The 26,177-nt window shown below is 39.4% G+C and overlaps 1 protein-coding gene and 1 long non-coding RNA gene across 2 annotated transcripts; one reads left to right on the plus strand and one right to left on the minus strand.

Moving 5' to 3' along the window:
• Window positions 1-950: 950 nt before the first annotated feature.
• Window positions 951-15,312, plus strand: LOC109633779 (uncharacterized). The gene is made up of 3 exons (XR_002203018.2): window positions 951-1,259; window positions 10,957-11,085; window positions 14,067-15,312. It is a non-coding gene; the product is annotated as an uncharacterized lncRNA (long non-coding RNA).
• angptl2b (angiopoietin-like 2b) lies at window positions 6,960-17,792 on the minus strand. Its single transcript, XM_020093844.2, has 5 exons — window positions 17,235-17,792; window positions 11,761-12,648; window positions 9,307-9,500; window positions 8,113-8,383; window positions 6,960-7,997 (listed from the first exon to the last, which is right to left on the minus strand). The coding sequence occupies exons 2-5, from the start codon at window positions 12,623-12,625 to the stop codon at window positions 7,798-7,800; spliced, it is 1,530 nt and encodes a 509-aa protein (XP_019949403.1). The 5' UTR covers window positions 12,626-12,648; window positions 17,235-17,792; the 3' UTR covers window positions 6,960-7,797.
• Window positions 17,793-26,177: the final 8,385 nt, after the last annotated feature.

Here is a 26,177-nt window from a genome sequence, read left to right on the forward strand (position 1 = left end):
TGATTGAAATCTCAATAGTAACAAGATGTTTGAATCCTTGTTACTCCCTTAAACATAATGTCACTGATTTTACTGACTCTTGTGAAATAGATGGAGCTTTACAATACAAATATACAAATATCATTATTATTATTATGAAAACAGTCAACTATGCTATATGGCATTATTGTAACAGGGATGATACAGAAGTGACTCCAGCTATGACTGTATCTGACTGAGAATTAAAGTATAGCGGCGTATAGCAGAGAACTCTTTAGTCGTACTGAAAAAACACCCCACTACTCTGAATGTGTGAAATACATACAGTCTATGGTATCATGCTGCCACGTTGAGAGATTTGGGAGGAAGGAGAGTAGCTGGTGGGAACGAAGAGAACAAAGACAAGAGTTTCCCATTTACACAAGATGAGAATCAATAGTGGAAAGAAAATAAATACAGCACTTAAGTACAATTTTGAGGTTCTTGATTGTAAGTACTCAAGTTGACTATTTTCATTTTATAGCCTACTTTATAACCTACCCCACTACATTTCAGAGGAAAATATTGTTGGCTACTTTTTACTCTTCTACATTTATAGATTCATTTGCACCATAACAGAATAAGATTTTAAATTGTAACAGGCCGTGGGTTCCATTGCACTCTCCAGTCTTATAAAAGCAACGTGCAATTTCTCCCTGTCACTTTCTTACGTGGATTCATCTCAATAACTGCGAATAAATAATCAATATTAAATAATCACCAATGAAGATTAGAAACAATTCCCAGTGTGGTCCTACAGCAGAACTATCGTGTCCCTTCTTCTCTAATTAATCATCTCACAAGATTTATATAAACTGAACTAGCGCCACCACCCGCAGCTACACCGCTAACACATTCACCTCAGACAACACGTGCTGGTGAGGACACGCCCACACCAGAGAAAACGTACCTCACAGCTCGTTGCTATGGTTACCGATCGGTTCGCGGAAATTCGTTACTGAAGCCGGAAATGAAAGATGCGCACGTGTTGTGATTGAACAGTGTCCCTGCAAACACGCTACACCAGGATTTGTGCACGTCGACTAAATGTTGCTGCTGTTACCTCATCTATTCTCTTATTCATTTGAGGACGGTTTTTAAAATGTCTTTGTCATTTGACTTTGTTTACTCCTGGAGGGATTTTGGACCGACTCACGTCACCACAGGGGCGCGCGTGAGAGGCCTGCACGGCCCAGGTGTTTTCCTCAGGTGAACACCGGAGACAAGCTAACAGCTAACAGGTAAGCTAACATTTCTTGGTTACTACACTGCCTATGCTTTGCTTATTCGGAGAAACCAATAGAAACCAATGGCAACAGTAAATGAATGGGGCTGCTTCTGCTTGGGTAGCTTGACACAACAGTTTAATTTGGTTTCATATGTTAATGTGGTAATGTTGCTCACAGCCTGCCAGGTAAATATAGCTCTAGAGTAATGCTCCCTAACTGCTGAAGCTATCCTGTTGAAATTGTCTTCCCTGCTACATTATTCTCTTACTGTAAAAAGTCACGTTACCATTGCTGGACATCTTGTTTTCTACATTTCAGACACCATTATTTTATTACTTGATAGTGGTTCAGATACCAGGCTTACACAGACAATGCTGTATCTGAGCTGGTTCTCATTATATTCTGTGCAGAACTCTGTAACTGTCCCTAATACACCAGGCTCCATTCTTTTCCAGTGGGCCTTGTTCATTTTGACATGTCACAGTAGGAAAAACACATGTGCAGATAATAAAATGAATTTTGCTGCTTTTTTTTTTTTTTTTAAAGTACTGACCTCACTGTTATGACTGACTGTGACTGTTATTAGTAATATCCGTTTTTTCCTACTGTAGCATGTCAAAATACCTACTGAGAAAAAAACATCACCACCACATGGGCTGAAGCTCTGCAAGGTATTGTTACCTCAGTTCACAAAACAGATTAATTGCCTTTAGTGACAATGGGTTTTAATGAAGATCAGGGAGCACCAAACTTGAATACTATAGCTTTCTTTTTTTTATGTGGGAGAAATTATGTTATAATATAATAGCATTTCTCTTTCTTTTTATGTAAAGATGTAACCAGAGCTCATTCAGAGTACATCTATTGACTTTGGATCATTTTGGTGTACCTGCGTGCCTTATCTTGAATTTAACTGTATGTTTTACTCAGTATAAACAAAGAATGAATATAGATGCTGAGGTTAAATGGTTTCAAAACCAGACCTTTCTGCAACTCTTGTCATTAGCATATCATGTTCCAATTTATTGTTTTCTCAATTACCACCATCATTTCTAATCCTCATATTTTTAGCTAATAAATAGTAACACTGATAAATGACACCCATCTCCTGCACTGTAACTGTACTATCACTGTGCAGATGACTGGACAAGCTGAGTTGAATTGCGATAAGTGTGCCTTGGTTGGTTGGCACAACAAATCAACCAAAACCCAGAGAGAGGAACATTTGACAGCTTCTGAGAAGCCACTCCTTTTCCAACTATAAGCCTTTTATGTTGTTCATATTTTCCCTTTATTAAAAACTGAGTCACCCTATTATACTGGAGTTGACCTATGCTCCAGAAATGTTAACCCACAGGCGAGTAGTTAAGTAATAGTTTCAAGGATTATCGCTGTTTCTGTGTTGAGCTGTTTGGCTTATGTTTCTTATGGGGCAGGCCTCAACAGTGACTCCATTTAACACCTGGCATTAAAATACATCTCATATTCACAGATCAAATCTAGATATTATGCTAACCTGAATGAATGTCATTTTAAACTTTTTAAAGATTCTGTAGAGCGTGTTGAGGATGCTTGTTTTTCTCGCAATCTCTGGTGTGCACTCTAAAATAGGTTTTACATCTTGATATATATTGACATTGTTAAAATGCTTGCCTGCATTGTGATTTAAAATATCAGTTTGGTTTAATATTTGAAGATTTTGACATGATTTCACTTCATTGCTTAAAATAATTTTTAAAATGGAATTTATCAAACTAATGCCAGAGGACAATGAAGTTTGCATGTGTGTCTTTGGTTTTTACATCTGTGAGCAATTATTGAACGAGATGAAAATGTACCGTTTGAAAGGTCACATGCTGCATGCGGAAAAAATGAAGTATCACTGTTCAGTTCCTGAAAGATTCAACCTATTACATTGACTGTAAAAGATGTATATTGGTTTAACAGTAAAGATGTCTGGGTTTTTTCAAGTAGTGAATTATTGCACCATTGGAAAATTCACAGTAACACCTTTACAGTATTTAAGTTTCCATTGTGCTGAGGAAACTTTTCCTCTCGTACGTCCCTGAGCGATTTCCTGTAAGTTCCCAGAGGGCTCACAGACGTTCTGGAAGAACATGAAACAGTGGTCATGGCATGTGGCTGTAAAGCTATGAGCAAATCTGCACATCTCCACAGTTGGAAATCAGTTCAAATGCTGAGCTTTTGGAAAATGGAAAAAAAAACTCAGTAGTTCCACTATGTAAGTAATAAACAATGAAGTGACTATTCTCCCAAATGGGAGCTTCACCACATTATTATGCATTTCTATTTTCTATTTTTTAATAGCGACCATATGCATTACAATTATTCAACGGCAGCAGCAGGGGGAGTGGTTTGAGTAAATGACTTGGTAACATTTAGTGAAATCTCACTATTTGGTATTTTCTGGTGTTCAGAGGTGTGGTTTTGTCAAGTTACTGCTGTGTCACCTCAGTGGATTACTACACTTCATAGACATGGCAGAAGTGATGCAGATGGTGGAATGATAGCTTGTTTTGACAGGCTGTAGTGATTTATCATGGAAAGATAGAGGGATCACATTGAAAAGGAGACGACAGCAAGATGGATCTGATTCCACTTTGCAGATACTTCATGGTTAATGTCGCCATAAAATGTGTTTCGATAGCTGTGTCTTTATAGGAGGAACGATTCTTTTTATATGGTGTATTCTGATCCAACCTAATTGAAAAAATTATTTATCCATATGTTGTACGTCTGCTGGCTACTTGCATGAAAAGATTTTACCATTTAACATGCCCAAAGAAGATACAGTGGAAAGGTCCTCTTCCATAGACCTTATATAAAGATTGATGATATGACAGCTTCCCAACAGTGAAGCCAAAGTATCTTGATACTTCATGGATGGGACATCAACCTAAAGTCAAAGTACAATTTAAATTTAAATTTTCTCAAAAATGGTTCCATGATTTAAGGTAGATCTTATCACACTGATGTTCAAATACTAATTTTACTGGTGAGTTTGGTTTTAATAAGTTATTTGATGGCTCCAAAAGACGTCATCAATGCAAGATAACAGTGTTTGTATATTTATATATTATAGCAGATAGTTATGGCTTAATTTCTGGACGTGGAGACGTGTTTTCCCTTTTTATATACAGTCTGTTTCCTATACACAGTCCGTTCATTGTGACAGATGTGAAAACATTTAACACATCCTGAACATCTTTATAAGCTCTGAATGATTTTCACATGCAAGTTTAAGTTATCCAAGGGTCACATTGTTGTGTGATTGTTCTAATCCTGTAATGTTTAGCTCAATCCATGAATCATTTGGCAGAGCTTTTAGTAATTAACAATTAATCATACTTACGTAACATGTGTAGTCCATTTGTGGATGACTACATTTGCTCAGACTGGAGGGTTGCAATGTGTGTGGTTAAAGGCCCCAATGAAAAGATTGTACTGTGGTTTGACTACATTTACTCAAAAGGTGGAGTAAAAAAAAACGATTCATGAGAGCACAGGAAAGTTAAAAATGGTTCCATTCAAAGTATTCAAGGACATGGACTTTTGCAGATGTGAAACAACAATACATGCCAATTTGAAGGTTCAGGTTTGAAGGCTCAGGAAATGCGGTTCTCTTTGTGCTGAGTGAGCACTGTGTCAGCTCATGGTTTTCCATGTTGGTTGAGGAGTGGGGGCTGCAAAGGCCTCCCTTACTGAAGGTTTTCCATGGTGGTGAGTCCTCAGACGTACTCGGCATCCAAAGAGTCTGTCGTCTCTGTTTATGGAGACGATGAAACACCGTCCTCTGCTTTACCACGATTTGGTTAATTGACAAAGCAGACCTTAACTGGTTTATTATGTAATTTCGATAAAAAGTGTTGAACTGTCTTGCCAGACAGAAGACTTCGGTAAAAGGTGCACTTTACAGTCCCATCCATCTTTAGTAGAAACACAGCTGACAACAGTGACAGTCCCAGTAATGGATGTCTTCCTTTGTCCAATCCAAAGCCTCTCTGTCACAGGAGAGAAGCTTTTTCACTTTTTGACTTATGAGTCAGTTTTAACAGCCAATGTTTGTCGTTTTAATGTAGGACAAGTGTTCTGGCTACAATCACATAAGCATCCATCTTCACTCTGGCAGCACAGAATGCTAACATGATATGTTAACTTTTATTTGGAGTGGGGGAATTTAAATGGAACACGCAACATTTTGCTCTGTTGATTATTGGTCTCTTCAGACGATCACACGTAGTCGGTCACAGGAATTCATACTGAATTGATTTCCATTGCTCTTTAAACTGTCCAAACCTTCTTCATCTCAAATCTAGTCACAAAATGAAAGTAATGGAGCTTGGTTCATTTCTGTTTAAACTCGTTCTTGTTTTATTTTCCAGCTGTCTTTGGAAATGTCATTGACACATAATGAAGTAAAGGTGATTTCTGCAGGCAGTGGAGGGGTCTGGTGGATGCATTAGTTTTACAAGCTTGTCACATTTCATTTGTTGTTCCTCTGTGTACTGGCTTTGTATGCAAACACTGACAGTGGTGATAATGTTTGAGACATGCTTTTATTCAATCAGATCTAATAATGCACTCTGCAGTTCATGTATGAAATGTATTTTCATAATGGTATTATGAAACATTATTTGATACTGAGCTTCAAGAATTCAGTTTATTGCAAATGAAAGCAGAAATGAAGGTATTGCACTGCAGGACATATTTAAAATCATATTTGTTTAAAGCTATGGTTGCTGCATGATGGAGGCATGTTCTGTAAATCGAGTTATTTTTGGAGCACATATGGAAAATAAAATATTGGTGATATTAATATTTCACAAAATAATACAATTACAGTCAATTTAATTAATTGTTTTAACCTCAGCATCCCTACAACCCTCAAAAGATTAGCAGTGTACAAAGTAAATTTATTTTATTTTATTATAATAGTAATTTATACCATACAATTAATTTTGGAATGTTTTACTGAGATTCTTATTTTATTCACAATACAAACACTGCATTTTCCACATTGTTACTTCAAGTGGAAAATTATATTCTTTCACTTAATCAAAAATTGTTGTCATATCATGGGTTTATATTTTATATTTTTATATTCATTTATTTCTCCTCCCATGCTTTAATATATTGAGAGACATATAATGTTGATAATACATTTATTTTTAGGGAGATAACAACCAAGAAGTTGTGCATTAAAAGTATACATTAGGGTGTAACCTCAGTATGTCTCAGTGTATGCATAAAATAATTTATAGAGATGGTTTGACTAGTACTAATATTATCATAATTAATGCATTAGTACCTAAGAGTCCCAAACAGTGGCTTATGGTCTTTTCTCTTCCTGTCCTGAGAGCAGGAGTGTGATCTTAACAAGGATAAATATGTCAATGCATGAACATATCATCACAGATCTTGGTGTCGCTCTCTTCTGATTGCAAATGTGTGTCACATTGTATGAATATTAATGACTGCTGTCATCAAGTGACATTGGCTAAAGAATGTAATTTAAGTTAAATGGAAGCCTTGAGAAACACAATATAGTTATAACGGTCTTATGCCAGACGTATGCATGTATCTCTCTCTTTCACTTTTTAAAAAAAGTATAAATGTTAGTTTGCTGGAAGCTGTTATTGCTGATCGCTAGCTTTAGTTGTGACTTATAACAAGAGAACAAAGAAAAGCACACAAGCTGTACATATTTTATTCCAAATTATTAGTGACATAACAGGTTTTAATACATTATATTACAAATATCTTATGTACATACGCAATGTGTTGGATCTATTGACATCAACAAACCACTAGATTTATACAGTAAATACAGTGCTTGGTTTATACAAGCAGATTGAATACCTGTTCAAGTCATTTCAAAGCAAGTATTATAGAATCTATTCCACAAATTCTGATAGAATGGATTTTTTGTTATTGGTAGCTTCGGTTATTTTTATTAACAATTTTTTCATTGTTTGAAAAGGTACATTTTATTGTAATTGATAAACCTGGCCTGTGCATTACACAGAAAATGATACTGTTCCTATAATTTGAAGATGTATTTTGAGTGAAATTAAGTCACCGGATACATTTCCTGTGTCAACCTCATTTTCTTCCAACTGCGAAAAAAACAAAACAAAACTTGACATACATACTAAATATATATATTTATTTGAGGATCCATATTTACTGAATGCTTGTAATCAGGTCTTCTCATCTCAAATTAGGTTCACATGGTATTTCTCACTCCGATCAAATGAACGCACTGTTTTTAAAACAACTCCTGTGCAAGGAGCACATCTTAACTGAGTTGTAGAGACACCTGAATAACAGTACACACATTTGAATTGTCTTGAGGGATCAATATATCAGCCTGATATTTTGATATTGTACTTTCCACGTTATCGTTCTTTTTACTAGGCTTAGCCTGGTGCCACTCCATTAGACAAGAGATACCATTTGCATGGATGTTAGGAGATGTGAAGGTTTTCTTTCAGTGAGAAATACAGTACAGTGTCTGTTCCATGGATGCCTAGTGAAAGGTATTTGGGTTTGGACGGATCATCATGACCACTCTCTTCAGTGAGTAGGCCCCTCCTCTGAACTCAGCCCAGTAGACTCCGTCTTGGTAGCGGCTGCGGTAGTGTCCTCCCCTGTACCAAACTCCATTCAAATTTGAATGGGCACAAGAGTTGTACCACCATCCTCCCTTCTGGTAGTGGGCACAGTTGCCTAGAAAGATGAATAAATAAACAGTCAGACAACATACATTGTGATCATGTTAATAGTTGGTTTATGACTGCCCAGATGTATCCAGTTTAACATTTAGTATCCTTCATGTTTTTACCTGTATATGCATCATGGTCTCTGTCCAGTGTTGTGAACTGTTTGCCGTTATGCCAGGTGAGGGAGTCTCCAGCATTGCCATGGTAACGGCCCACCCTTAGCTTGTAAAAGTCGGCTTCAGGCTCCACTCTGAAGCTGGCATACTCCGCAAACACCTTCCTGCCAGACCAGTCCTCCAGTGTGACCAGCAGTTTGTAGTTCCCCTGGTTAGTCAGCCAGTAGATGTTCTCCAGACCCAGCCAGTACTCGCCGTCAATATTGCCAAAACCTTGCTGTAAAGTGCAGTGATAGGAAAAATATTGTCAGAATGATTGAGAAAACTTTAGTAAATGCTCTTTGAAAAGTTTTGAACAGTTAGTTCGGATGTCTGGGGTATAATTCAGGGTCCTCGCTCAGAGATCTGGTGGTAATTATGAGTTTAACTGTTATATGGGGTTGTTTATTGTCAAGGAACATGATTATAAATGGACCCTCTGAGTCTGGTTTATAGCTCGTATCATGTGTCTAGATTTACACTGTTATATTGTTTATTGAAAACACAACAGGATGTGCGTAAGTGTGTATATTATGAAATCCCTCCTTCTGGACTCTTCTCTTGCTTTATTCTGTCTCTGGTCATACTGGAAGTTGGTTTGTGGTGTCCCCCGCCCTGCACATGCTTTGAGTCATGGAAACACCCCTTCTGATGAGTTTACAAATGACATTTCAGATCTCATGTGGTTAAAAGGTTTTTGGAAATGTCATGGAAATGTCTCCATTGTTGCCCTCAGCTAAGATTTAATCAGGACCCTTGTTAAGTGTTGGCCTGCAAACAATTATTTACCAATGAATTGCTTTTTCCTGTGAGGGCTTCCTTAGAAAAAGATAAATAAATACCACAGCCCTTTTTTTCCAGATAATTTCTGGTCCAGGCTTAAAAAACAGAAATGCTGCCAGAATCAACTAATGGGATACTTAGGTCCAATATTCCAGCACTTTTTATTTTAGTTTTTATTTTATTTTACAATGACAAACCGACTTAAGAGTCATAAGGCTGAGGCAGTCACTGACGCAGGTATTATATCAGACACTTTGAAAGCTTAACAATTACCTAGTCATTACATGTTCACATCTGGTTAGTGTCAATAAACCCTACATGAGGCACCAGCTAACCTCCAAACTATGAGTCCCTTGATTTGGTGTGAGGTTGTTGCACCTTGTATGTCTCCCAGTTTCTGAAGAAATTGACAGAGCCATCCACTCTCCTCTGGATCACAGTCCAGCCACCTGGGTCATGTCTCTGGTCACACCACACCTGCATAAGCCGGTTGGCATTCTCTGGCTTTACCAGGCACATACCGCTGGCAGTGTGGCCATCTTCCAGAGCCTGCAAACAATCCTTAAATGGACCTGAACAGAGATGACATTACATCTATAGCAACCATTCTGAAACTGAGACATGATACAAACATCCATAATAGTGCTTTGTGATACTTTAACACAGCCATGTTACCTTAGCCCCAAGTGTTGCACAATTGTTTCTTCTCACAAGTAACACAATAACACATGTAAATAAAAAGATATTATGCCCAAGAGGGTGCGTCATGTGACCCTTAACATCCAATCATTAAGTGATCATACCTGTGGCAATCTCAGAGCCCATCGGCTATTGTCTGTAAATTGTCTGTTTATTTTATACATAAGTCAGAATGTTTCTCTACATAAAACCCACAGCTATACGTTTTGTCACAGTTTTAACTCTATTAACACCAATCTGCTTATGAATGCAGATAAATTAAACAGACTGCTCAAAGTCTGCTCAAACGTGGTTGGCCGACTTGAAATGGAAACCAAAGGGATTCTAGCTCCATAATCTGGTCCTCCAACTATACAGTTAGTCTATAGAGATACACCTGTGTTAAAGGTTAGGCTAAAGATGGAAAATAACCAAAAAAAAGGAAAAGAAATCAAGGCATGAACTGAACCAAGGGTCTGAACCAAACCTTGGATTCGGAAATTCATTACACCCCTATTAACATGTAAAATTTGGTTGCTGTATTTTATTAAAAACTTGAAATTGAGAAAAAGTCAGTGACACAAAGAGATGTTATACTCTGCCATAGGAAACTCCTATTTTCAGCAGACGCTTTCATTTTAACAGTAGAATTGACTTTGGCTGCTTCTCTCATAAGGGAAATGGCTGCCGGCTGTGCAGCCAAAAGAAACAGAGGCATGAGGGGCAAAGGGAATCCTGACTACTGGATGATGAAACAGGAGCAAACATTTCGATCATCTGTGCTTTATAGACTGGGATTATTATTCTACCTACTTTTGCTTTGGTTTTTGTGTTTCAAATTATACAAACTACAGCCCTTCATTATTCTGCAGCATTAGAATTCATGCTACCAATGTTTTCATGCAAAGTCAGTACCACTTAACTGGATTTAATTGTGCAAAACAGTTTGCCTGTGTGCCATTATGATTTTATTCCAAACCTAGTAGAGCTGGAAAAACACTAATAAGGCTTTTGGCGCCCTGGCTTCAATTGGTGTGAAGAGTTTAAGTTATAAAGATGTCACACTTGTATGGTTTACCAGCTGGAACAGATTACAGAGTTTATATACAATGGAAACAAACAAAAAACGAAAATAGGGTGTCACACGAAATGTTAGACGTGAGGGACGTGGGGCATCAGGAGTTTGCAAGACATGAGGACAAATTATGTGTATGAAACAAAACACGTCATGAAGTCTTGCTCAGCTGACAGAGCTATAAGTGACTACCCAGTTGTCTCAATAACATGATTGCTATTGGTTTAATGAATTCACTGTGAATGATCTGTCTTATGCCATCCTTTTGCTCTCAGGAATGTCTCTGTTGAGCAGATACAAGCCAGAGTGCTGCCCTGCTCTGTTCTGCCTGATAAAGTCTGCTGATTTGGTGGAACATATGACTGATTCTTGCCTGGTGGAACAAATGACATCATTGACTGCCGGTATCTCTTTCTGTTCCTACATTACGCCCTCCCCTTTTTGACTCTATCCCTCTGTGTCTCTGTGTTCCTCTTTCAGGTCTCTCCCTCTACTCCTGCATTGTGTGTTGTGCTCTGTTCGTGTTAAGGGTTTATGTAACTTTTGGGGTGTTGGTTGCTGTGCGAAGGAAATTATTTGCCTCCTTTGAAAATTTCTACACAAAGGCTCCCGTTCACATGCAGCTTAGTGAAAATTGCAAGCAGTAGCACAACATGTAAATGGAAAAATCTCCCAGGTTTGTTCCCCTGATGTGCCATTTTTTTCTGAAGATAGCAACAGGCTATTTAGTGCAACAAATCCATTAACTTGTGTTCCAATGCCCATGGGCTTAGATCCAGCTATCTATTAAGGCACATGTATTTACCTTGCTAATGTGCTTTGTGTGAGTTGTATCATGGCAATTAGATAATATGCATCTCAAAAGGCGGTGGACAACAGAATTTTTGTTCTCTCTTAGGCCTTTTGTTCTGGGAATACGTGGGACTCATTTAAATTGGCTATGAAGAATGAGTGGTTGTCTTGTGATTAATGATTAAGACAGACAATCCTTTGTTTGTGATTACTGTTTGTGATGGCATCTGGTATGTCTGATAAGACTGCATAAAATAAAAGTTCATATTGGACTTTGTTAGACTCACCAGAGGGTTTGTCAGTGGTGGAGGGGCTGTGTGTGCCAGCGGGCATTGTTGGAAGAGGTGGTGACTTTTGGTCACTCTGGATCTCGTTGCTGATTGGGTTGTTTATTCGTGGAAGGACAGGTGGGTGGTAAGGCTTATTAACGGGCGGTGATGGTGGAGGGGGCTGAGGTCTTGGCTGGGGGATGGGCACATGACGAGGGGGAGGGCGACTCTGGCACTGCTCCTCCAACAGGACAATAAGAGCTGATTGGTTAGTGGCCAAAGAAGCCAAGTGCTGGTACTTGTGCTCGAGATCTTTGTATCGACTGGTGAGATGCTGCATCTCAGAGGTTTGGTTCAAGATCCTGTTCTCCATCTGGGCCAATTCCAGGGCATTGTCTCTCTTTCTGATGATCTCATGGAGCAACTGCATGTACAGCTGGGTGACTCTCGAGTTCATGTTTCGGCTCTCCTTCCTCAGAAGCTTGACCTCATTGACAATGCCCCCGTCCACCTCTACTAATTGTTGCAAGGTCTCGATCTGCCTCTTTTGTTTCTGTAGCTCCACATTCAGCAGCTCTAGCTCCTGTTTGTTGACCCGATTCTCCAGCATAGCATCTGGCTCCTTGGAGTTGACACAGATGGCTCCTGTCACTTTTTGCTGTGGCACTATAAAAGTGTAGGAGCATTTGTCCTGCTGCTGGTCAGCTGGAGCACGTTTGCTCCTCCTGGCATAGAGAAACTCTCTCTCAAAACCATCTTCACTGCTCTCAAATTCTTGGGTCCTGCCACGGCTGTTGTCAGATGGACTTCCCTGAGTCAGTTGAATGCCACAGGCTAGTCCAAAAATAAGGAGTCCCAGCAGGACCATGGAAGGGGTCTCCATGAGTGTGTCCAAGTTACCAAAGCCTGGGAAGAATGGATAGGAAAATTGAGAACATGATTGTATTGTAGTGAAAACATTTTTTGTAAACGTTTGTAGTTGGTAAGCAGAAGCTTGATCTTTGAGTACCTACTCACTACCTGTTCTGCCTCTGATTAAAAGCTCTCAGGATTGGGATGTATGCATTGTGACAGGGCATCAATGGAGTGCTTCAAAGCTATGCTAATGGAGACCAGAAGAAGGCTGGCCACACTGGTCCACTACTTTACTACCTGCTAGGAGCAGGCAGGCGCCGATGTCCTGTTCCTACACATCTCAGATTAAGCAAAGCTGGAGGTTATTACAGCTCCCAAAAATAAGAGCTACTGAAAAAGATTTGATTTGAGAGGAAATTGCCGACTTGTCTTTCGGAGTGCCTCACTGACTGCTGTTATTCTCCATGACAGAGCCTTGATCCTGGTTTGTTTAAATCAGCTTTCTTCTATCAGATCCATGTTGTACAAGCTGTTTGAAAGTGACTAATCCCCTCACTGGCCCTAAGAAAAATATTTATTACGTCAAATGATGTGCTGATCTCTCGAGTCAGATACATTGCTGTTAGGGAACTGTGTTTAGCTTAGCTTGCTGTACTGGCTCAGGTTCTTTTTGGGTGATTGCCACTGCTTGTTCGTGACACAAAGCAACCCTCCCATCTACTCCCCCTCTGCAGGCCTGGACATCTTTGCTTATGGAAAATTTGAAGCACCACCAGATGATTCTATTCATGGAGCTGCTTAAAATATTGATTGTGTTGCATCAGTCTTCAGTAAGGGAAATAAGTTGCATGCAGACACTAATAGGGAATTAATCATAAGTGATGTATCCTCTTTGAACATGTCTGTTTCTGATATAACTGTTAGACTAAAAGCTTACTTTAACCATCAAGAATGCTGAATAATCTAATTACATAACATTACCATTACCTGTGTCTGTGTTCACTTTTGATCAAATCGGATTGGACCTTGTGGCATAACCCATAATCTTCCTCAAGAACTAATGAGAGTGAGCTGGTTCATTCTGAATTCATAGACAATTTAATAGAAAAATAAGTGCAGGCAATTTTTGATGATATTGCGGTGTTATTAGTAACCACTCATTGCTGAGGAGAATGTAACTCCTGTGTGGATGACAAGGCCTTGAACTCCTGGGGCACCTTATTTGAAAGCTACTGCATATTGGATTACAGTGGACTCCTGTTTAACACCTCCCCAGAGTCAGTGGGGGGGCCTGTCTAATCAGAAAGCGATGTAGTGAGGTCTATACTGGCTTGATTCTTGAAGAGCTGCGTAAGGATTGCCAAGATTGCCAATCTAACAAGGGTTTCTGCAAGTATTTGTCAAAGTTTATCTCTGTGTGAAAGATAAAACTGGTAAGAGAGTTGAAATTTTTTGTTTTGCTAATCCAGGCATGGTGCCAGCACATTAGGTCGAAGACACGGAGAAGAGAAATGCGGCACTTTCCAAGAACATGAACTTGGCACATTCAACCCTTTTGGCTTCATCTGAATAAAATGCGTAAACACTTTTTCTTACTGGAAACTAATTTTGTATACTGCTATTATGTAACCTGTTGGCCTTTTTGATATTATAGTTACGGAGGCAAAAGAAATGACCATACGCTGCACAGAAATGTTGAGTCTGATTCTTGTATGTATTTTCCTTACACAGTACCCAAGTCATTTGCTGGAATATGAATAAAATAACCACAAGAGTCTAGTTTCCATTTTAGATTTACCATGAAAGATCTTTTACTATTAACCCTGCTAAAAAGCCTGGTTGTATGACATCACCTCTGCAAATGCTGATTGATGGAAATATAATGTAGAATAGTTTTCACACCCTGCAAATAGATAGTTATTATCATCACTTAAAATATCTTAATGAAATCACTAATACTATCTTGCATGTATGCTCATACCAAGATAACCGAGCCGTTCAGAGCCTGTCCTGTGTAATGTGTAATAGTGCTGATGACTGTATTTAGCTCGTGGCTCCTGTGGTTTCTGCCCTCGGAACATGAGCTCTGTCTCTGAGAAATGCTGTGTGATTTGCCCCTGCTGCTGAGGAGTCCCATGTTGGACATTGTTAGCCTGGAATCTCCTGCTCTAGGCCTCACTACACTTCAAAGCTGAGGGGAAAATGTTTGCAGCTTGTGATGAAATGTGTTTGTGTGCACTCGCATGCCGTATGTGCGTGTCTGTAACAGAGTTTTGTGGTTAATGTGTGTGTTTAAACAACAACACTCATTGGGCTCAGTCTCCCAGGAACCGGAGAGAGTCCCATCTGCCCCAACAGAGACAGCCTGTTATTAACCCATCCACAGTCTGCCAGAGGGAACAACAGAAAGCCTCCTCCTCCGTCTTTGCTGGTAACAGCCCCCACAGCTCATCATTGTCCCATAATCAGTTCCCTTTAACAAGCTGCTATTGACTGGCCAAAAGCTTTAATGATTAACTGGTGTTTAAGTGTCGTATAAAATACCAGTCAAAAGTTTCAAAACACCCCTTTTATTTATGCAGATCAGGTACAGTGAATAACCTGATGGTAGAAAGGTAACCACTGAACCGCTCAAGGTAAAAAAGATTTTTCATCACTGTACCTGAAAATATAAGTGAATTCCATAGCAAACATCCTTTTTTTAGGGATTAAAAGTTTGTTAACTAAAACAGCTTTGAGCATGAGAAGAAAAGAACCACACGGAGCTTCACATGATGAAGAGCAGCACAATCTCCACTTTAACCTCATTGATCTGGTTTGGGATGAGCTGAACAGAAGATGAAACCAAAGCAAACTAATTCAAAGTTGTGAATGACTGCAATGTTTTATTTCAGATACACAAAATTTCAAGTTCTAAAACCTTTAATGGGTAGTTGAGCCCACTCATCACAGGACCTAAAGGCGGAATTGCCATTCTCATTTTAATTTGATTGGCAGCTCCCCATGGATATTTTCCTCAAGCCTTCTTCACACCAAAATGTTTTGGTTTTACTGTTTTCAGGTGGTAAGTCTGTGTTTACATGACTCCTCTTAGCGGATTTCACTGAATGTGAAATCAAGTGTGATAGGCAGGTGCAGCGTGTAGGTCAGTGTGTCTCTGACCAGCTCCAGCCTTTTTGGTCATGCTCAGCACATATTAATTAGAAGGTGGGCAGCCTGGCTCAGACTGGTTGATGTCTCGCTCCCCAGCCCCTCTCATTTCAGCATGAGCATGGCATTCCTCACATTCTTTGTCACCTCATTAGTGTGAGCTGGCTTACACACATGTAGAGTTGGTGGTTGTGGCAGACGGTGAGAGCTACGCCCTTCAGACACCGGACCATTACTCTCTTTATTCCCACCGCACCTATAAGACGTACTGTATCTACTGACCCAATTCATAACCCAATGTCCTATTTTCTATGTGAATGCTTCATAATCACATCATCATCAACTACAGCAGGAGATCACAACAAGACTACAAAGCACCTAATTTGTCAGTAGCCAAAAAGAAGTGGGCACTTTGCTGGTGCTGCATGTTTAAATTAGTGCCAACTCCACTTAGAACATGCAATCTCCTGCTTGACACCCAATATGTGTTGGATCAGAGTCAAATTAAATTTGCTCATGGTAATCTGTCCTATTACCTTACCTAGAGGGTGACCTCATTCTTTCCTGAAGCATGTAATCCTTGTAAGCATGTAACATTACATTTGGAACATAATTAATCTCAACTACCTGCTCAGTGTTTGTTTTGACTCTCCATTTAACAGGAGAGGTAAAGTTTTTTCTGGAATTTAGGTTTGGTCCTGTCTCTCTTGCCCTACCTCCGTTGTGATCTGAGTCAGACAGGGAAGCAGGGGGTCTTGCAAATTGTTTCGATAAGTTCCAGCATGCTACCTCAAAGCTGCCTTATCCAAACACTAGCCTGGCAACAGAAACAAAGACGGGATTCATTTCACGGCTTCCCTGTCCTCTTGAGCCCAGGGGAACATCCTGAAGCTGCACACTGCCTGACATAGTACACTTTATCTTTTATTCTTTTTTAGAAGCAAGTGGCAGCTTTTGATATCACAACTTTTTTTACACTTTTAGGTTCCTGTGTTTTCACAGTGTTTTATCAGTAGTGTAAAAGCGCTATGCCTTGGGAGCCTGCGCCCCAGCATCCCCATGCGCTATGGTAAACTCTCTTTAACAGAGTCCATCCGTCTGATTAGTAATCAGAGAGTAGAATTAACCGTTGGCAACAAACAGTGAGTCAGACACTAGATGTTGCATGACAACCGCTGAATTCAGGATTAAAGGAAATCATGCAGTGCAGCAGTTCGAGAGGGAACAGTCACAGTCTGGCGTCCATCAGATAAACGAAATGACCACATAATTGCTTTGCCATCATGTTAGAAATGCCACTTGGCTGACTGAGTCTGAGCTAACCAACAACTTGTGTCTCACTAAGACAGGCCATCATTTTCACTCAGATCATTTTTTACAAGGGTGGGAAATTGATCAATGCAGTGAATTGATGTAATGTGCAGTGTCTCTATTAAATTAAACAAATATATGAGATAAATATAATTCAAATATTACACAATACTTACAAATAACGATAGAATATTGATGAAGCTCCCTCAGTTGCCTTGTCCTCCTGCCTGAGATGATTGAAGCTTCTCCTGGTTGAGAGTCATCCCAAATGTAAAAGCTGCATGCCTGTGTCCTGTTCTCAAAGTCTGCTGTCTAGTTACTCACTCTTTGTCACCTCAGTTCATTCCACTAGTGAAGAGGTAGCTTATCTGTGAAGACTGTTATTAAAAGACTATCATTAGCCCAACAGAAGCTGAACTTGCTGGGAACTCTTCAGTAAACATTGAGTAGATTGTTTCAAAATCCACTTGAAAAAGGTTGGAGCACTTTCAAGAGACAACTGGTAACTTCAGTAGGATGGTGGAGGTAGTTCCCTGATAAATGTTGTGAGTCCGGGGCAGGTTGTGTTCTTCCTGTGGCCCGTTAGGAGAAGACTGTCACTTTTCTGTGGGTTGAATCCATCACTTCTGCCTCACAGCTCTAAGAGGCTGTCTCTCTCAACTGCACCTCTCTCTCTCTCTCTCTCTCACCCTGTCCCCCTCCTTGGTGCTTTTAAATGATGAGAAATCCTCTAACAGTGTTTCAGTAGGCAGACGAATTGAGCTCAGAGCCTCCCCCCTCTCCCTTAAAATGAACACATTCTTGTTTAAAGCAACCGCCTTCTTTCTCCACCCCTCCTCCCCATGGCACAAAAGAGATCCACAAGCATGCACAAGACGCACACACACGCACTTCTCAAATTTCCATCCCCCTGCCCCCTGGCCACCGGTTCACCACCACCAGCACTATTTCTGTCCTGGACTGCATGGTTCTTCTGGTGGTGGACAGCAGTGATGTTACACTGATCACATCCTAATTGGGTGTGAATGAACACTTGCCCTGAGAGAGACGGAAAGACGCTGACAGATAGGAAGCAGATCCAGGTGTTTGACTTAGACCAGGCCTGGATGAGTGACTGCTGACCCTGGTTTTTACAGCCTGGAGGTGAGATGTCAGAAACAGGCAGGGTCTCTGTATAGTGCAGCACACTTGAACTACATCTTGCTGTGGGATAATCACAGAATAACTTAAAAAGCAGAGCTGAATGAACTGTATGTGTATGTGGACAATAGGATATGAAATGTTTCCTGTCAGAGTGCGGACCATCCTGCCAACGATCTATAAATGTCTCATAAACAGACTTGTCTTTTGGATACTGTTGCCATGGCTGATGTTTCCTGTTATGTTGTTGTCTTCCTCTTTAATGAGCTTTCTTTTGTCCGGTCACTTATGTTATGACTGTTTTTTTTTCTTTCTGCTACGGTTATTTAATAGTTAAAGGGAAAGTTAAGAGAAACTACTGAATTTTAGTTTTGTAAATGCATAATTACGAAAGGGTTTACACATTTCTAGCAGCTTTTAAAAAGTAATTTACACCTCCCTCACCAGATGGGCAACTTTTGATACTTTTAATTGGACTTTAGCCTCTAGCAAAAATTAATTAGGTATCATTCCTGTAGCAGTAGTCATCCTATCACGTGCCAGTTAATCATTCACTATCAGCCAAATGAACATTTACCTCAGTGTTTTATTGAATTTTTGTGTTTCTACATTTTTTTTTTATGGCCATGGAGTTTGTTTTACAATACACAGGATGTGTGATTCTCCTTTCTTGAATATAAACATTGAATATGTTACAGATGACCAACTTTTATGTTTGTCAACTATAAACCCTGAAAGTGTTGCGATGTGCATAAAATAGAAAAGGAAAAAAAAAGAGGAAAAAATTGCAAATGCCAAAGTTCAGGCTACATTTCTTGTTTTCAACTATGAATGCAATCATTCAAGGGCTCCAACTGATTTTGTACTGTACAATCAGTGTTTTCCACTATATTGTTTAAAATATCAATGTACAATTCCTATAGATAAACATTTGCCTCACTGCATCAGTCAAATCAGACTCTCGTACAATGTGCATGTGTTGTCATGTGTTTTTTATCAAGGAATCCTCTCGTCATACTTTGGGGAAATGTTCCCATGCGCTATTAACCAAGTGTAGTCAGGCTGGAAAGCTATTTACAATAGGTAGCATTAACCTTTCTAAAGTGAGTTGCTGTAATATCCCTGGGGCATGATTTAATAGTAAGTGAAAGAAAATGTTGTAAACTGCAAAGTGCTGAAGTTCCAGCTACATGTGAAAGTCTTACTGTAGTTCACAATATTGAATTATATACCGTGCAGAGCCTCACCATCACCATAGACATCAATAAATTGTGTGTATACATTGTGAATACATAGTGGATCACGTTTGTGTATGATTTTTTTTTTTTTTTTGTACTTCAGATCATGTGTGGATCAGCATTTAGACGCTGACAGTTTCATTTTGTTTTTCCACCAATTTCAGTGAATGGAACGTCTAAATGATTCCCCTAATGATACACCAAGAATGTCCACCTGGCTTCATGAGACAAAGTTCCTGGCAGAAGATGTTGGACAAGGACGACGTGGACAAATTCATTTCATAACATCCGAGATTAAGACAGGAGGAGCATACGACAAATTAATCCCTTAAAGAGATTTTTGATCTAAATATAAGCTCTCCCACAACAATTGAATATTACCAGTCTAGTCAAATGTGTTTTACTGGACTGGTAATATTACATTTTTTCATCCTCCTTTTTCTTCCTAAATTACAACTGCAGCTGACTTTGTGGTGAAGTGGTGAACTTGCTCAGTGGCCGGGAAGCTGAGCTGCTTTTCAATCTTGAGTGTTTTGAGTGACTCGCTGAGTGTCATCCAAAGCCACAGTGTTGGTGCAGTGATTAGTTCTCTTTCCATCTCTAATCCTCAGCAAGTTGAGGAACATCGGATCATAAAAATGTCGGGGGGAAAATGTGACGACCACCTTGAAATCGATGAAAATCGATGCATTTTAAAGCTGCACCACATGGGAGAGTTTGTGGAAAGTGGCTCTATGTTGGAAATGTTTTACAGGAGTTTCTGGGTTGGGATTTCATGTTGAGAGAATTTTGCGGTTGTTTGTGAATTACAAAATAATAGTCACATACCAGTAACAGCTGCTAAATGATTTATTAATCCTCTTACAGTCTTACATCTCAGTTTTAAAAACAAGCTCTCACAGATATGAGGAAGTGGAGGAGGAAAAGTGACCCTGCAGCACTTTGTGTGTCAGACACAGCTTTTTCAGATCAGCACAGCTTTTTAAAATTACTCTTCAGGTGTTTTGTATATTAAAATATGAAAAACAAAAGCTGTGTAGCCTGTAACTCATGATGTGTCCACATGTTGATGTTCATTATGACAACCGAGGTCAGAAAAAGCACTGCAGTGTCCAACTCAAGAAGAATCAGTATTTAGTTGAAAACAGTTTACAGAGAAATCAGGAGTGCTTTAGAGTGACAAATACACCTCGTGGAGGCTTTTGCATGAGCTAATATTTCAGCAACAACACGCCCCCTGTTAAAGCTGGACAGAGAACCATGATAGTTTTATCACTTTCACTATAAAAAAGTACTAACCCTAACCCTCGGAGATGGATTTCTTAGGTGAACATCTTTAAGTGGATTTGCCCCTTTCATAAATTTTAACTTCGCAGAGACTTGAATGGATGGAGATTAGACATTACAAGTTTCACCTGAGTAGTCAGAGTAACTTTATTAGTGAAAATGCACCATATAAATTAAAATAATGTTGGAGCAAAATCTTGACAAAAGGGCATTGTAGAAAACAGGATCCCAATGCTATTATAATGGCTCAGTACCATACTAAATCTAGTATTTAGGTGAAAATTCCCAATGCAAATGTGTCAGTAATCAGAAATCCAGCCTTAAATTTAAAGAGGTGTGCATCTTCAATAGCCTCACGATTTGATTAGATTACAATTAAGCAGTCAACAATTCAAATGCACAATGATGCATTAATGCATCTCGATGCATTTCAATGTATCACATCCACAATTTTCTATATTACTGCACATGGCTGCTTTTTCAACAGGCAAATATGCTAGTTGTACAACTGACACTCAAACAACCCAGTTTCCATTTGTCCTTATGCTACTGAATTTGTGTTGGCAGTATGTGTTCCACAATATTTAGCTTCATCCATGTAGTGTGCTTTCATGAATGGGATCACATGTGATGAGGTTTGGCTGTCAGTGTGATGAACCTAATATGAGAGGCTTACTGTGTGAGGCCACCATAGTGACCTTTGTTTAAGCACGGTTATATACAAGACCAGCATGTCTCCCTGTCTGCCAGCCATGATGGATGGTTCTCTGGTGACCTGTGTTGACCCGGCCACCCCTGGCCCACTGTTGCTAGCTGTTTGATATCCATGTTTGATTGACACGCTTATTACAACTGTGAATTCACTTTTCGTAAATTGTTGTTATAATTTACCTCTGTCACTCTGTGTGGCCATAATATTAAAAATCGTTTACCGTAAGAGATGTATCATATAGAAATATTAATATTTTCCTCTGTGATGTAGGGTGGAAAGAGTTTGCTTAATTATTCCATGACCTTGCTGTGTAGGAGTCCGTGTATTTGGTGGGTAGACGTACAAGGACCGGTCTGTTGGGAGGAAAATTGAGTTTTATGATGTGAGTGGAAAGAATGGGACTGGCTCAGGATTTTGTCAAGCTCACCCCGACTGTTGCAGAAACCACCAAATGAGACCAGTAAAATGGAACGTGTGAGAATTTAGCAGAACAGGATTTCTTTCAGCCTTCATTAATGTGATGTTGAAAGCACGAGCAACCTGTGTGGCCTTGTCTGACTTTCACTCGATGCAAGTCAAACAGTGATTGAACAATACTAGACAACAAAACTGGAACTGCAGCTAACATCAGGGAGCATTTCTTTAGACTCAGACTATTTGAGTTGCTTTATACAGACGGTTTCTTATAAGCATTAAACCCTAAACAAGCTCATAATCTTCCATATACCACTTTTGACACCATGCTGTGTTGCAGGGAATTTGAAGATCAATTTGTCATGAGTGCATTTACCGTATGGTTTCCAGACATGTTTTACAAGAGGGCTGTCTTTACATCATTTGGAAAGAATCCAAAGGGACATGCTCAATAGGCTTTTTAAACAGGTGCAGTGTTTGGGATCCATGGAAGCAGCATAGCAGCAAATAAAGGCCTGTGTCTGTAAGATCACCATAATGGTGTGTGTATGGTGATAGACAATGGCAGTTATTCTATATGGGTATTACGTATGAGTAGATTTCAAGGAGGCAACATGATGACCTGTCAAAGACTCAGGAGGAAAGAGTTGTAATATGAGTTTTGATGATAAACACAGCTCTGTCACCAGGGGAAAGTGTCTGTAGTTGAGTTCAGGTTTCAGAGAAGGTTGTGACTCTGCATGGATTATGTCATCTGCAGCACATTTGACCTGCTTTTTTTGGATCAATGACCATTGCTTGTGCACATGCAAAAGGGTCTCTACAAATCTGTCCTCTTGTAGAAAGTCAAGCATTATACTAGACAATCTCTCTGTTCTGCAACTCTGTCAGGCAAGCACATAATGGCCTGCTTAGCAGAGAGAGCTTGAGACAGAGTCACACTTGGAGAAATTCACGAATCTTGGATCTCAGTTTAGATATTTATGTGACAGTTTTGTTTTATAGCAGGAGTGATCACTCTTTAAATGTCATCTATTTGGCTGTCTCAGACCATATTGGACATTTACAAGGCAACAATATAATTGTGGAACAGGCTGGCCTCCAAGCCAGGTGTGACATGTTAATGCTGGGATTGTAGCTGGTTTCTGTTTGGTTTCTGCCTCTGGACTATAAAGAACAAGGTGTATTCTGTGGCTGTGTATTTAGGTTCGGGTCTAGTTGCTTTAATCACCAATGTCCTGGGTAAAGAACAGCCTGGGGAATGATTGGAACAACACCCTGGCTCAAGGTAAACCATAGCTCATTTCCCAGCTGTTTACGGAGTTAGTGTGGCAGCACACTGATGGCTCAGCCCAACTTTAAACACTGTTACTATACAGCTGCGCTATGGTGCCTGGCACTGAACTAGTATAAGTAGCATCAGAGAAGCAGTATCTGGATGAAGTCCTGGTTCAAGGTGTTTATGAGAACATTTCATTTCTTTATAGAATATGTTGGTTCTTTATCTTGGTCTATGGCCTGCTAGAGAAATTCTGTTTGATAATTTTCTGTGTGAAGAAACTCAAACGAAGCACAGCAGTGCTTAAATAATACCTCCAATAATAATATCCTGAAATGTGTTTGGTATAATTTGTTGACGTTTTTATTTGTGCATTTGTATTTTGTTACTTTTTTAATATTACATATCGTACTTGCTTGATAAGCTTTACTCTACTGAAAATAATTGTTTATGTGTGCATTTACATATGTTACCTGTGCATAAATCTTAGTCTACTACATCAAAACATTGCTGCAGGAATAAGGGAAAGGTGAAAAGCATATTTCTTACACTGCTTAGAGCAAACTTGGACCAAAAGTCAGAATCTGTTCTGCAACCAAACCCCAGATATAAGGCCTCATACTCATAATACAGATGTGCATGATACACCAGGCAGACTAGCACACTACTGTTGTTAGTTTTGTGGCCAAACATTAAATGAAATGTCCTTAGCTGCCTCTTCTTCATGGAGCATCCCTGATGTTGAAGGGTGTGTGTATATCATCTTATTTCATCTTGGCAACAGTTGTAAGTTGGAGAAACATAAATCAAAACATGTCTTGTTCTCCATCTCTGAATTGTATTAACGTTTTCATTCACTGACTAAGTTCCCAAGTGGAAGTCATTGACATCAAAGTCCAAGTTAGTACTAGCTTCAGTTTATTTGACCAAATTCAGTGTGGCCTTCTCCATCCCTGTGTTTCAACAAAGCATGTGTGTGTTCATTAGCCTGCTGTAAATATGCTTCTCCATATTGGCTAAAAAGCCTTTCTGCTAATGAGCTCCAAAATATTTAAAATCTACAGTGACAACATTCCATTTTGTAGTTTTTCCCCAGGCCTATGAAGAATTGAGATGCATAAAATGTGATTTAGTAAGGTGTTGGACCACCACAAGCCCCCAGAACAGCTGTTCTGATTCCTGAATACAAAGGCCCTCAGAGAATTTACTATCACTGCGAGTTTCTTCCTCCTCAGAGACCAGGGCTAATTGCTTGTTGGGCCTTGACAACTCATGAAATCAGAAATTCCCATGTTGACAACTGGATAATTGACCTTGGAACACTGGCAAAATGCTAAATACCAGTGGTAAATGTGGGCAAATTCCATGATACCAACTTAATATAATGTTATGATACTGTTTGTGCAAGAAAAACAATACACCACACTGTAGAAAGATGTGTTTGTAAAGTAACACAGTGAAAGCAAAAGTATAACTTACATTTCCATCATCGTATCGTAAATTTTAAGTGATGTAACAGCATGTGTGGTGATGACTATAACAAACAGGATTTCATGGCTGCCATCCATCATTAACACCAGGTTGGATTGTGTGAAAGAACAGCCAAAAACGTTTATTGTAATCTTACTTCTTGGTTTTTGTACAAGTTAAACAAATGTGATACAAGGTGCTAGTATGTGGATTTTGTTCCTTTTGCACTGAGCCAGGCTGATTCCTCCTGTTTTTATACTAAGCTAAGCTAACTGGCTTCTGGTTGTAGCTTCATATTTACCAGACAGACATGGGAGTTCTATCTATTTTCTCCTCTAACTACTTAACAGAATTTATTTAAGTGTATTTCCTTACTTTTGACCTGTATGTGCAATAAAAAATCATCCTGATTAAATTTGCTGTAATGGAAAGTTTTTCGCTGATTCCTGTTGAAATCAGACTTTCCACATGTACAGTAGGTTTAACATGACAGTTGGCTGGACTGCAGTTAAGATCTTTCTTGGACTAAGTTAATATGAGACCCTGAATATTTCTGTTTGGCTATTTCTAATCTAGATAATGTATTTGTACCAGTAATACATTGGCATATTTCTTGACTTGTTGGCCTTTGTGTTCAGTTTACATTAGGGAGTCCTTATAGATGGAAATGGACCACACAGTAGGCAAAGCTATATTGTGAAGCCGCTGACTGTTTGTCTTGGATCATTCTAAGTCAAATAAGCAGTAAAAGTTGTGTGAGGACTTTGCCGCTACATTTCATTGAAAGGTAGCTTTTCAAAATAAGGCTGCTTCAGGGAGTATTAACACACCCCTTACACCATTTGATTCACAAATCACTTCTGTAAAAACAAATTTTCATCCATATCCACAAATATCCAAACAATTCAGTCATTAATCTTAGGACATTAATCAGAGGAGTCTGCTTTTGAATTATCCTGTAATACTTATTTTCCTCTCTCAGTAGACCCACCTTTTTATGAGGTATTTTCCACAATTCATCCCAGCAGGAAGTAAATGCAGATTAGATTTTCCGTTTACTGTCCCTGTGGTAACTTTTCTTAGACAACAGCTTACAAATCATTTGTTATGGTTTCCTCTGTGAAAACAGTAGTTAATCAGTTGCCGGAAGGCTTTGGCTCTCTCAATGTCAAAAACAGAAGGAGATCATTCTGCTTTGAAGGAAGACCTACTTGCTCCATTTGCCTCCATGTTTTGATTGCTTCTCCATGTGTGAAGAGGAAGACCTACCCTGAACACCAGGAGCTTTCCATGCAGGGTAACAAGACCACATAACACACCAGTCTCATCTATTACGACTTTTCTGGCAGGAGGATGCTATGGTCACATGAAAGCCTAAAGTTGAATTAACTTTTTAAAGATCTACACTACGCACAGGTCACTGTAGTTCAGGCTAACTCTACCCAAAATGTAACCTGAGGAACTTTTTGCTCCTCCTGAGCGGAGCTCTCCGGCCATTCTGTTTTCATGGGCTGGCCAAGACAAAGGCCCACTTTAGAGGGAGGTGGAAAAAGAGTAGCAAAGGACCGGGGCCAAGCGG

Source organism: Paralichthys olivaceus, chromosome 4 (assembly GCF_024713975.1).
Source record: "Paralichthys olivaceus isolate ysfri-2021 chromosome 4, ASM2471397v2, whole genome shotgun sequence".
Taxonomy (NCBI): Eukaryota; Metazoa; Chordata; class Actinopteri; order Pleuronectiformes; family Paralichthyidae; genus Paralichthys; species Paralichthys olivaceus.